This window comes from Solanum pennellii, chromosome 1 (genome assembly GCF_001406875.1).
Source record: "Solanum pennellii chromosome 1, SPENNV200".
Lineage (NCBI taxonomy): Eukaryota > Viridiplantae > Streptophyta > Magnoliopsida > Solanales > Solanaceae > Solanum > Solanum pennellii.
In genome coordinates this window covers 94,465,341-94,478,661 of record NC_028637.1, presented here as the reverse complement: position 1 = coordinate 94,478,661, position 13,321 = coordinate 94,465,341, and the positions used below count along the sequence as shown (strand labels likewise).

Here is a 13,321-nt window from a genome sequence, read left to right as displayed (position 1 = left end):
TCTTCTTCACCTAACCCCACGCCCATATCAAGTTGAGCCCCTCAATTTTCTTTCTCTTTTCTTCTTCTTATTTGGTCAAATTTCTTACTTTCTAAAATTATGCTATTTTTTAGGCTTTGTTGAGTTATTGATAACAAAACTAATTATTTTTCTAAGAAAGATCAAAATTTTGTAGGTACCATCATTTAATTTATCTCATTTTCATATAAATTCAAAATTAAAAATGATAATTTTGAAAGCATGAAAATTCTCCGTAAATTGAAAAAGTTTAATTCGAATTTGGATAAAAAAAAACTAAATAATGTCTAATAATCATCTTGAAATCTAGTGGGTTTATCACATTTTTTGAAATGTATTAAAATATTTAGATATAATTTTAAAATTAAAGAGAGTTAAACTAATAGTAGAATAAAAGAGAGATGGAGTCATGATAAAAATTGACATTGAAAGTGATAAGTTAATGAAGATGACAATGAATTATTGAAGAAGGAAGAAAGAAAAAAAAAGAAATAATAAGGAGAAAAAGTTAAAAAAATTAAAAATATATATTTTATAGTAAAATTCTTGTAAAAATAAAAACTATATTCGTTTTTTTAGTTTGTTCACGCTCTTTAAGAGAGTTTATACACTTTCCATGCCAGGTGGACAAAAAATGATGTAATAATATCAGTTTAGGATTGTTTGAGGGGGTAATAGGACACTTGCATAGTTTAGGTGTCTTTTTGAAAATTCGGGACAACTTCGGGTGTCACTTTATGTCTTTTCTCAAATTTCAAATGATTTGAAGTTGTAGAGAAGATTCTACTATTAAAGAATGTTGATGTTTTGAAACTTTGGAGAAATTTCAAGTGAGTCTTATTGAGTTAAGTCGAATTCGCGCTCAAAAGATATTGAGTTTTGATATCTAACTCGGAGGAAACTACTATTGATACTTGAGGTGGTTTCATAAAGAATAAATAAATAAAGTTGAAATTTGGGAATTGTTAATGTTCTTTATGTGTTCTTGGTGTTCTTAGGAAGAAGCAAAAAGATTGATCTAAAATCTCCAATTGAAAGATGCTAAAAGTTGTTTGGGATGTAAAAAATGATTTTGCATAATCGGAGTGAAAAAATGGCATGGATGAGCTAGCATTTTTTTTAACATCAATGACATAGATAAGCCAAACTTTTAACGAATTACATAAATGAACCTTTTCTAACCATTTGATTGTATATTTGAGAGAAAAGACATAAAGTCACCAATGAAGTTGTCCCGAATTTTTAAAAAGATATTTTAACTTTACAATCGTCCTATTACCGCACTAAACAATTTTGAATGGATATAATTACATTGTTTTTCATCCATCTGATATAGAAGTGGTGTGCACTCTCTCAAAGAGAGAGTAAGCAGCCTAAAATAACTAATATAATTTTAGTTTTACAAGAATTTTATTATAAAATATATTTTCTTATTTTTCTTATTATTTTAATTATTTTCCTTTTTATTTTTTCTCTTTCTTTCTTCTTTCTTTTCAAAAATTCATTTGTCATCTCCATTCATTACAGCTTCTTACTTTCAATATCATCATTTTTATCACAACTTCACCTTTCTTTTTCTTTTATTACTATTAGTTTTACTCTCTTTAGCTTTAAAATATTATCTAAATATTTTCTTACATTTCGAACAATTCGATAAACTCATTAGATTTCAAGATAATTAGGAAGTATCATATAGTTTTTTTCAATTAAGTTCTTTCCAATTTTGAGAAATTAATTGATTCTTTTAAAATTATCATTTCTAATTTTAAATTTATATGAAAATGAGTAGTTGATGATACCTTCAAAATTTTAAATTTTCTTTAAAAATAATTAATTTTGTTATCAATAATTCACTAAAAGTCTAAATAATAGTATGAATTTTATAAAGAATTTGACTGGAGAAGAAGAAGAAAAAAAATGGAAGTGAGTTTCAATTTGACATGGGGGATGGGAGGTGAAGAAAAAAAAGAAAATGAAGTGATAAATCACTTGAAAGTGGGAGGTGGAAGATGAAATAAAATTTAAGATAGATCAAAATTAAAATTCAAAAGTAAGAGATAGAGAGAAATAAATAAAGAAAAAGATAAAGGTTTAATTTAAAATGAAAAAACTTTATATTTTTAATTAAATTAACACGTGTCATGTAATGATTGGGGTGTGAACTCACCTGCTTCTTAAAATTTGGGGCTGATCGAAAAATGGCATAATAATATCTGTTCAAAATTGTTTAGTGGGGTAATAGAACAATCGCAAAGTTAAAATGTCTTTATGAAAATTCGAGACAATTTTAATGGTGATTTTATGTCTTTTCTCTATATTTGAGCATTTTTCTTTGTTTTTAAGCCACTGTAAAATTTCAAGTGGACAAACTTTATATTTAGACAAAAAAATATTTTTTAAAAAAAGTTAGTAACGAATATCAAGTATTTGATATGGACGGACGGGTAAGTTAATTATGATTGATGTGCTCATTCATGAAATCATATTTATTATTTTATGGTGCATTATTTTTTATTAACTTATAAAGAATTGATTAATGAAAGTACGACTGAGAATTGATTAAACATGAACAGTTTTTCTGGTAAATAAAAAACATTTTATTACCAAACTTTGACCATTACAGCTCTAGTTTATTTTATTACAAATTTATTTGGTGCTCATCAGCAAGATATAAGTGATAATTATTGTAGGACATATGACGTCAAACAACAAATAATTAGTTTCATGTTTATTAATTTATCATACGCAACATAAACGTAGTTATTTTAAAGGAAAATTATGCCCTTATACAAATATATATTAATTAATTAACTAATATATTATAGTTTGAATTAATTATGGCTCAAAGCTTAAATTTAGTTGTAATTACGTCACCTCTCTCAATCTCGCTAGACAAATATACAAATACATTTATATACTAGTTACATATATACAATTATTTGATAGATATATGTATACAATTCTCCTCTCTCCATTCTATGCCTTATTTCACTCGCCTCTTTCTTTCCAATCTTGCTCGCCTCTCCCCTTGTTCTCTCAATTTCACTCGCTAGATATACAAATACATATGTATACCAATTACATATATATATAATTATTTGACAGATATACATATACATTTACCTCTCTCCACTTTATGTCCTCTCTCGCTCTCCTCTCTCTCCCAATCTCGCTCGTATTACTCCTCTCCTATAGGTACGAATCATAATTAACAAACTATAGTTATGAAACATAATTAAGTTATTTTGAGTGTCTATATAAAAAAAACTCTCCGTTATTTTTTATTACTATTCTTTTGGTCTGCTCATATTAAATTATCATACATATCTTCGGGAAATTTTCCCTGGTTAATAATTACATACTCTGATTAATATATTGGTCCATTCTTTTTTCTTTTTCTTAATCGAGACGAATATTATTTAGAGTAACTTATTAAGAAATTGTTTAATGTAAAAATAAACAATGACTTAATTACATCAAGTGCAGTTAGATTAAATATATAAAATTATAAATAAATTATTAAATTACGAATCAGCTGATTAGTTGAGCTTAGCTTTAATTATCTTATGATCAGTTATAATGTCCAATCTAGTTGTTGGTTCATAATATTTAATAGTGTAAATATTTATAGTTGTTATACAATATACTCAGCATTGAATAATTAGTACATTTATTTGGGGCGAGTTTGGGATGGGACGTACAAAAAATATTTTGGGGTGCAGATTAAAGACGTTGATTCATAGGGCGTAAATTTTAAAAATTGGGGCGTATTTTTTTTGCTTTAAGTTATATTTTTTATTATTAGTGTAATGATAATATGATATTTCTCAAATAATAATTGTAATGCTTTTTTCTTCATTATTTGTTATTAATACTATTTTCAAATAAAAAATATAATATTTTTTTTCTATATATTATAGGTTAATTATTAAAATTTGTTTGTAAGATAACTGAAAGTTATATTTTTGCTTATTTTCTTAGTAATAAAATTAAAAAATTGAATATACATGAGATTACGGTCCGTAGATTCATGAGACTTATGTCCTGTGTCTCGAAGCTTATGTCTCGCCCCATACTGAATAAAACGTCTGACTTCACGCCTCATCCTTTTAAAACATTGTCCTCAACAGTTCAATATTTAGAGGGTGTTTAAATTGACTTAAAAGTTTATCAAACCTACTTTTAAGTCATTTTTTGACTCCTAAAGTGTTTGATATATATATACACACACACACACACACACACAAAATAACTTAAAACAAGTAAAAAATGACTTAAAATAAGTTAGGAAGTGTCTGACAAGGTAAAAAATGGGGATAATGTACAAGTATCCCCTCAACCTATGCCCGAAATCTCAGAGACATACTTATATTACACTATGATCCTTTTACCCCTGAACATATTTTATAAATAATTTTCTCAACCCCTATTCGGCTTACGTGACACTATTTTGTGGGCCCAACATGTGTTGAGATTTTTTTAGAACTAGTGCCACGTAGGCCGAAAATTGTTGCGATTGTGGTTGTGACTGTCAATTTCTTTTTTCAAGTATTCGTTGTTGTACTCGTTGCAGGTAATCACGAACATTTGGATCACTAATAATTTCTAAATTTTTTATTAAAATATTAATTTATCTCGAAATTCCTTGGCTTTGATATATCTATCTAGCCTTTCGACATGCTCATTTTGGTTTGCCTGACACCAACAACGATATTAATGTTTTAGAGTCATCACATTTATTTTTCAATCTTGCTAGCGGTATTGCGTCTCCCGCCCATTATGTTATTCAAGGAAAAGAATACAATATGGGTCATTACTTAGCTGATGGTATATATCCTAAATGGTCTACAATTGTTCAAACTATTCGTGATCCTCATTCCCAAAAGAAGAAATATTTCGCGATGAAACAAGAATCGTGTCGAAAAAATGTTGAACGTGCATTTGGAGTTTTGCAATCACATTTTGCAATTATTGCAGGACCGTCACGTGTTTGGAGAAAGGATTTGCTATATGATATAATGATTACATGTATTATACTGCACAACATTATAATTGAGGATGAACGTGATTTCAATGCACCAATTCAAGATGTCTTAGAGGCTTCAACCCTACAATAGAAATCGTGGTAGATGAAAATCTCCAATTTGAACAACTTTTAGGTAGACGTAAAAAAAATTAAGGATAAAAATGCTCATTTTGAACTCCGTATTGCATTAATAGAGCATTTATGGGAGCAACGTAATGATTTTGAAAATTGAATATTTATGTAATGGTATGTCACTTTATTTGTATTTATCCCCTAATTTATATAATATATTATATTTTCTTGCAATTTATGTTATTTAAAGATGTAGTATAAAAATAATTTTATACCACATTAAAAATTAAATAAAGTAATTATTTGGAAAAAAATAAAGGATTTATATTATGAAATAAGAAATAAGAATGAAATAGAAATAATAATATAATATTGAAGAGAGAGAAAAATATTCTTTTTTTATTCCTTTTTAGAGCGTAAAATAGAGAATTGGATTGGAGTTAGTTGTCTGAAAAAATAAAGAACTCTATATTTGAAAAGTAAAATAGAGTATTGGGTTGGAGATGCCCTAATTTAACGTGGAGTTATATAAGTTGTTATTTAATGTTTCAATATTGTATAAATAAAACATTACTTTGTATATATTGTGTATAACTATGTCTTAGAGATGTATCCATATTTATAAACAATATTTATACATTGCAAACGTTCATTTTTATCAATACAGATTGTTTTTCTTTTCAATCCAAACTAATTCATATCTCCTCTAAACAATCCCAAAAAATTTATATATGAGCTTATCTCTATATTAGCCACTTCAATTGAGCATTAGGTCAATAAATGTAACAATCTTATATTATATTGAATTTGAAATAGATAGTTGAAATTACACATAGAGTTCATCTTAAAACTGGTTTGAACTCATATTATTTATAATAAAATAGGTAAGCTATTGAGCATTAATACCACAATAAGGTTTAGCAGTGCCATAAGCCATGGGGCTAGCACCAGTACTGTAGTACATAACTAAATCAAAATTATCAAAAGGCTTGTATTGTATAGGATGTGTTTCATCCACCAATTCCTCAGGTATATCTGTTATTCCTTTATTGAATGTGAATAACGCCAATGTATACCTTTCTTTATCCTCTTTCATCAACACTTGGTGTCTCGGTGAATATATTCTTCCATTACTCCATGCCTACACTCATATATGTGGATATCAGACACCAGATGAAAAAAATAAATAAGAAAAAAGCGTAGTAGTACCTCATAAGCATCACCAGCCACGAAGACAAAGGCAGATGGAGGTACATCAATAGGTATCCACTCCCCACTTTTTGTTTCGATTTGCAAAGCATTTATCTGATTCTGAAATAGAACCGCTGAGAAGCCTTTATCTGTATGTATATTGGAACCTACAGAGGTTTTGACCAAACTAAGTCTTTATATAAAGTCATTCACCAAAATAATATATTTTTTTAAAATTTTACATAATTAGTATAAACGTATTTCACAGTAACGTTTTAGGATATATTTTATTTTTTAAAAGTTGATGGCGTCAGATTGATATACGTTACTCATAGTAACATTTTACTCCTAAAACGTTACTCATAGTAACATTTTAGGAGTAAGACGTTACTGAAAATGACGTTTTAGGAGTAAAACGTTACTTACAGTAACGTACATCAACCTAATGCTGTTAGTTTTTAAAAAATAAAAATATACCCTAAAACGTTACCGTGAAATACGTTTATACTAGTTTTGTAAAATTTTAGAAAAATGTATTACTTTGATAAATTATTTTATATAATGGCTTAGTTTGGTTAAAAATTCGAACCTACATTACCAATACCGTCCTCCGCCCCAGCAGGTGCTGCTCTGTACTTGGTAGGGCGGAGGAGGTATGTAGTAGCTGCAACATGAGATTCATAGTGCTTTTTTGGTAATCCGTAGCTTTCAAACACCATTTTATCAACCAACTGTTCTATTTCTGCTCCTACCTTTATGTACGATGTCATTGTTTCACTTATAACAACAACAAAAAAAAAAACAGTTGTTATTAAAATTAAAATGCTTTATGCAAATTAATTTACTAGTTGTGATATATACCAAAATCTTTGGTTGCCTTGTGGCCACATAAGTGTAGTGAAGCTTTGAAGTGCTTCAGCATCAGTTGGATGTGGGATTCCAAAGCTTTCGTGAAGAGGAGCGGTTAATAATTGGCCTTTGTAACGATAGAAGTATATGTCTGAAGTGTTTTTTCTCTTTGTTTCGATGGGGAGATCGAATAATTCTTCCATTACATCAAATATTTCCTTCGAAATTTTATTATTAGCATCCTCATATAGTGCTATAAAATAACCATGTTCTTCAAGGGCATGTCGAACCTCATTGCATAATGGTACCCAAGAATTTGAGTGCTTGGCTAATTTGGTGAGATTAATTTTGGGAATTTTGTAATCACTCATAATTAATGTGTTTTTACTTTGAACCTTAAAGGTTTATAGGTATATGCATCACTCTTTCAAGTTATATAGGCGTTACATCCACTTGTTTACAAAATGCACTATTATTTTTTACAAAGACATTGAATTATTTATGTATAAAAAAATTTATGTTTTATTTGACATTTATGGATCATTATTTTTTATTATTATTTTACGTGTTAACTTTTAGAATTAGAAAAAAGGTAACAGCAATTGCATGATTAGAAAAAAAGAATAAAACAATTAAAGATTTCAACCTTTAAAAAGGTGTATTGATTGAAAATTTGAATTTAAATTTTATGAAAATAAAAAATTAGCTAAATTTTTTGTAATAGATGTTTAAACTAATTTATCTCTATAAAATAATCTTAATATTAATTAATACTTGTCCTTTATAGTAATTTGACTCTCAAAAACACATTTTAAAAAAGATTAGTCAAACGCAATTTCTTATTAAAAAAAAATACTTTTCAAATGATTAATCAATTTTTTTTCTTTCAAAATCACTTTTCTGAAAAAACTATTTTTAAAAAAATACAATTTGTAATCAGGTTAATATATTCAGACAATTTCTTTTATTTGAAAAAGAAGTTATTAATATTGACGGGTAGTGTCCTATTTATTATTTTAGGGTGCATTATTAACTTATAAAGAATTAATTATTGAAAGCTTGATTGGTGCATTTTTGTTTTCTTAATTTTCTTAATCGCGACGCATATTATTTATTAAGCAGTTGTTCACGTAAAAACAAAGAAAGAGTTAATTACATCTTAAATTGGACATCATAACTAATCATAAGATAAACTAAGCTCAACTAACTAGCCGATTCATAATTTAACATTTGTTTATATTATATTATATTATATTATATTATATTATATATATACATACTTGGAGACATATAACTAATGGATTAAAATTTATTATTTAGTTTAAACTATATAATATAATATGATACATCACGAATTACGTCTAACAAATATCCAATAAGCTATTGATTGTAATAATAAGCATTAAGCATGTCACGCTTACACAAATGTTTATGTACGCTGCTGATTCCTTGGTGTCATAAGCGGACTTTTGTTCGAGATCTTAAAATTCGAACTTTAGCCTATGAAAAATGAGTTATTTTGGTTAAAAGAAATTAAATTTATTATAGTAAATTTTTTTGCGTTGTGAATCTAAATTAACGTTAATTCATACCTAAAAATGTTAAAGAAAAATGGTTGGTCAAGCACCACTTGTATTTGATATGGATGAGTAATTAAGTTAACTACGATTGATGTACTCATTCATTAGGTAATGATATATAATATTTGTTATTTTAGGGTGCATTCTTAACTTGAGTACTAAAGACTAAAGAGTTAATTAAGGAAAGATGATTGACCATTGATTAAGCTAATCATATGACTAAGCTGAAATATTAGTACATGTATATTCAACTAATGATCACTGATCAGTAAGATATCCTTAAATATGATTGATAATTAGCCTACACATATATAACGTCAAACAACAAATAATTTAGCGTCAAAGTGTATTAATTTATCGTGAAGAACTTAAATGTGGTTTGTTCTTTAATATTATTTGTTTAATCTACTTATACTTAATTATCATATTTATCTTCGCGAAAATCTACTTTTATTAAAATTAGAGAAAATTTCTTAAATATCACTATAATAAACTTAATTAGTCTTTTTAGCTATTGTCTGCATAATTACAGGCGGTAGTTATAATTTAAGTTGTTGTGGACAACCTTGTTTGTATAATTCGCGTGTATGTTGATATAATTCTCGTATATTTGTATAATTTAGTCATTTTTTGTCGTATTTATATAAACTGGTTAGTATCAATTAATTTATATTTATTTTTGTGCAAACTCAAATAACAAATTTAAACGAACGGAAACATCTAATCTTTAAATTGTTATACACATTATATTATATAATAATATTATATAAAGTCATACAAATTATGTTATACAAATTTTGAAAACTTTATGTTTATACATTGAAATTCGCTGCGTAATTTTGCTTAAAAACTAATGACGAATAACAACTAATTCAAACTATAATTATGTAACTAATTAACTAGTATTATTTGCTTATTCACGTAATTTCTCCTTAAAACTACGTACTCCACTAATTAATATTTTGGTGCATCTTTTTTTATGCTTAAGTCGAATCAAAGAGTATTTGTTAAACGTTGTTCATAGAAAAGACAAAGTTCAATTATTTAAGTGCAGTTAGATTGGACATAACAACTACTCATAAGATAAAACCAAGCTCAGCTAACTAGCTTCATAAAATAAAGGATTTAGTAGAAATAATATAATTGTCATTAGATTATATTTAACGATAACAAGATAATGAATATTCATAATTAACCACTTATATAAATATATAATTAATATATATTCGATCGATAATTGTATCACAAATATAATTAATGTAATTGATTTGAATAAAATACTAACTATTAGAAGGAGGAGAAAAACGAGCGAGATGGGAAAAGGACAAGTAAGATTTGGGAGAGAGAAGAGAAATACAATTATTTTGTATATCAGATCGATAATTGTATCATGAATATAACTAATACTATTGATTTCTATAAATGAATACAATTGTATTAAAAAGACTATTGTATTCAGTTCATAGTGTAAATCAACTATATTAAAGAATATAATTTATATCAACTAATACAATTGTATCATCATTGTAATTCATAACAAATGTATTTGTATTATATGTATTCTATTCGATTTGTAAAAAAAAAATTAGATCCATCCGTTGCCTTGTGTATTATATTTTCATGTGAATATGTGTGTTTGTGTTACTCTTTTTATTTATATCATTGATTGTTATTATTTGTATTCGTATTGCATAGAGAAAGAGAGAAGCGAGGGAGGAAAGGAGAAAAAACAATTTGCTATAAAATCATAACTATAGTTATAAATCATAATTTTTTAAAAAATTATAATTTTATACAGTAAATACATATTACATATTTGTGTTCGTACGTGATTCTTCTTCCTAAAAGAAAGGATTAAATTCTTCAATGTTTTTTTTTTTGCTTTTGCATGAAGTTATGTTGGAGACGGGCCTCACTAAAAGGGGCCAACCAACACGAGCAGCATGGGTACAGCCCACCAATTATATCGTATTGGTCCAATCCATTTTATTCTTTTGGACAAATTACAGAAAATATATACGTTTTTTTTTACTTATTTTCGTTATCTCTTATTACTTTAAAATCTTAAAAATTATTTACTCTTTAACGTATTCGAGTCAGTATTTAATGTATCAGGACTATATATTGTGTATGCAAGCTACATATTAATGTATTCGAGTAAGTATTTAATGTATCTAAGCTATATATTATGTATTTGATCTAGTTTTTAATGTATCCGAACTACGTATTAATGTATACGAAGGAAAGTCCCACGTTGCGGGATAAAGCTCTCTCTAACAAAGGCGACTCCGTACCCAAGGGAGCTCGAACCCGAGATCTCTTGGTTAAGGATGAAGGAGTACTTACTTCTTAGCCACGATCCTTGTTGGTCATTTTATCGGTGATTGTTCTAGTGCAAATGATGACTCTGAATTCGCAAATTTTCGATATTACAATTTCTGTTATATTGTGATATCAAATACACTCTAAGCAGATAAATTAACTTTGATTATAGCTAGTAACCTCTAAAAGAAAATAAACAATGAATATTTTTAACGTTATACATGTATACACCGTGAAAATCTTATACATACCACGAGAAGAATAACAACATTATTAGAAATGAAAATAAGAAGACGACAAAAAATATTCAAACTTATTAACATTTGAACAACATAAGAATAAGAAAATTATACGGGGAAGGAAAAGATTGCTTTCATATTATTTATATCTTCACACAAATTAAACCATGTACAAGAACTCAATCATGAAATATCTAAAATCTACTTCATTGTTAAAGCATGTACTATTTTTAAATTTTGTCATGCCAATAGTTCTCTCAACACAATTAAACCAACTTTTCTCCAAACAACAAATTTATCTCACCATTTATACATCTTCATTCAACATGTTTGTAACAATCTCATACCAAAGATATCATCAATCTTAAGTCACAACATACTCATAACCAAATATGTCTCACAACAACAAGAATGTTAATGGTGCATCTAACCACTTTTTTCAACCATCACGACGCCTTCCTACTCCAGGAAAAGCCACTATCCTTGCCATTGGCAAGGCTCTTCCTCCACAACTCGTCCCTCAGGATTGTTTGGTTGAAGGCTACATGCGCGACACCAATTGTAAAGATTTGAGAATTAAGGAGAAACTGGAGCGCCTTTGTAAGCAAAAATTTACTTCTATTTCATGTTATTACTATTAGCTTATTTTAACATGTTGTAACAGGTAAATTGTCTTATTTAACCGTTACAAAATAACTCTTTTTTACAATGTCAAAGTATAAGAGTTGGAACTGTTACTCAGTACAATTTTTCATTTGATTATTGTAGGCAAAACTACTACTGTGAAGACAAGATACACAGTGATGTCGAAAGAAATATTGGAAAAGTATCCAGAACTAGCAACTGAAGGCACACCAACAATAAATCAAAGGCTAGAAATAGCGAATGAAGCGGTTGTTGAAATGGCAAAAGAAGCCAGTTTGGCTTGTATTAAGGAATGGGGAAGATCCGTTGATGAGATCAGTCACATTGTTTATGTTTCATCAAGCGAAATACGTTTACCAGGAGGTGATCTTCATCTCTCCACTGAGCTTGGATTGAGAAGTGACGTTGGGCGCGTAATGCTCTACTTTTTGGGATGTTATGGTGGTGTAACAGGTCTTAGAGTTGCCAAAGATATAGCTGAAAACAATCCAGGCAGCAGAGTTTTGTTAACAACTTCTGAAACTACAATACTTGGTTTTAGGCCACCTAATAACGCTAGACCATACGATCTAGTTGGTGCTGCACTTTTCGGCGATGGAGCTGCTGCTGTCATAATTGGAACAGAGCCAATTATTGGAACAGAGTCCCCTTTCATTGAGCTGAATTTCGCGATGCAACAGTTTCTGCCAGGGACTAAGAATGTGATCGATGGACGGCTTACTGATGAAGGGATAAACTTCAAATTAGGTCGGGACCTTCCCGAGAAAATTCAGGAGAATATCGAAGAGTTTTGCAAGAAATTGATAGCGAAGAATGATGAATTGCAGGGAAGTAATTACAATGACTTGTTTTGGGCTGTTCATCCGGGTGGACCGGCTATATTAGACAGATTGGAGAAGACAATGAAGTTAGAAAATGAGAAATTGAATTGTAGCAGAAAGGCATTGATGGATTTTGGCAATGTCAGTAGCAATACTATTTTTTATGTGATTGAGAATATGAGGGAAGAGATGAAGAATAAGAAAGATGGTGGTGAAGAATGGGGACTTGCATTAGCATTTGGTCCGGGAATTACGTTTGAAGGCATACTCCTTAGGAGTCTTCTAATTTAAATCGACATCTTATAACCTTATTTATTTTCTTTTTTCGATTTTCGATTTTTATATGAAATAAGAAAGACGTGAGTTTCATAACTCATGCAATTTTATGTTTGTTGGAATTATGGAAGAAAATTATTCATGGAGAAAGGATGTTAAATTTGTCTAATAACAATAGTTACATGTTTGTTAAGATTTACCTTTTGTATATATGTTCTGTATAACTAGTTTACCAGCGATACAACTTAAATATATATAAAAAAAACAATAAATTAAATTTTT

The 13,321-nt window shown here is 28.3% G+C and overlaps 2 protein-coding genes across 2 annotated transcripts; one reads left to right on the top strand and one right to left on the bottom strand.

Annotated features, from left to right (window-relative positions):
• Positions 1-5,958: 5,958 nt before the first annotated feature.
• On the bottom strand, positions 5,959-7,548 carry LOC107009647 (2-oxoglutarate-dependent dioxygenase AOP2-like). Its single transcript, XM_015208995.2, has 4 exons — positions 7,169-7,548; positions 6,897-7,084; positions 6,326-6,474; positions 5,959-6,257 (listed from the first exon to the last, which is right to left on the bottom strand). The coding sequence occupies exons 1-4, from the start codon at positions 7,525-7,527 to the stop codon at positions 6,006-6,008; spliced, it is 948 nt and encodes a 315-aa protein (XP_015064481.1). The 5' UTR covers positions 7,528-7,548; the 3' UTR covers positions 5,959-6,005.
• A 4,063-nt stretch (positions 7,549-11,611) lies between these two features.
• LOC107030593 (type III polyketide synthase A) lies at positions 11,612-13,238 on the top strand. Its single transcript, XM_015231861.2, has 2 exons — positions 11,612-11,897; positions 12,066-13,238. Exons 1-2 carry the CDS (start codon positions 11,690-11,692, stop codon positions 13,052-13,054), a joined length of 1,197 nt encoding a protein of 398 aa, XP_015087347.1. The 5' UTR covers positions 11,612-11,689; the 3' UTR covers positions 13,055-13,238.
• Positions 13,239-13,321: the final 83 nt, after the last annotated feature.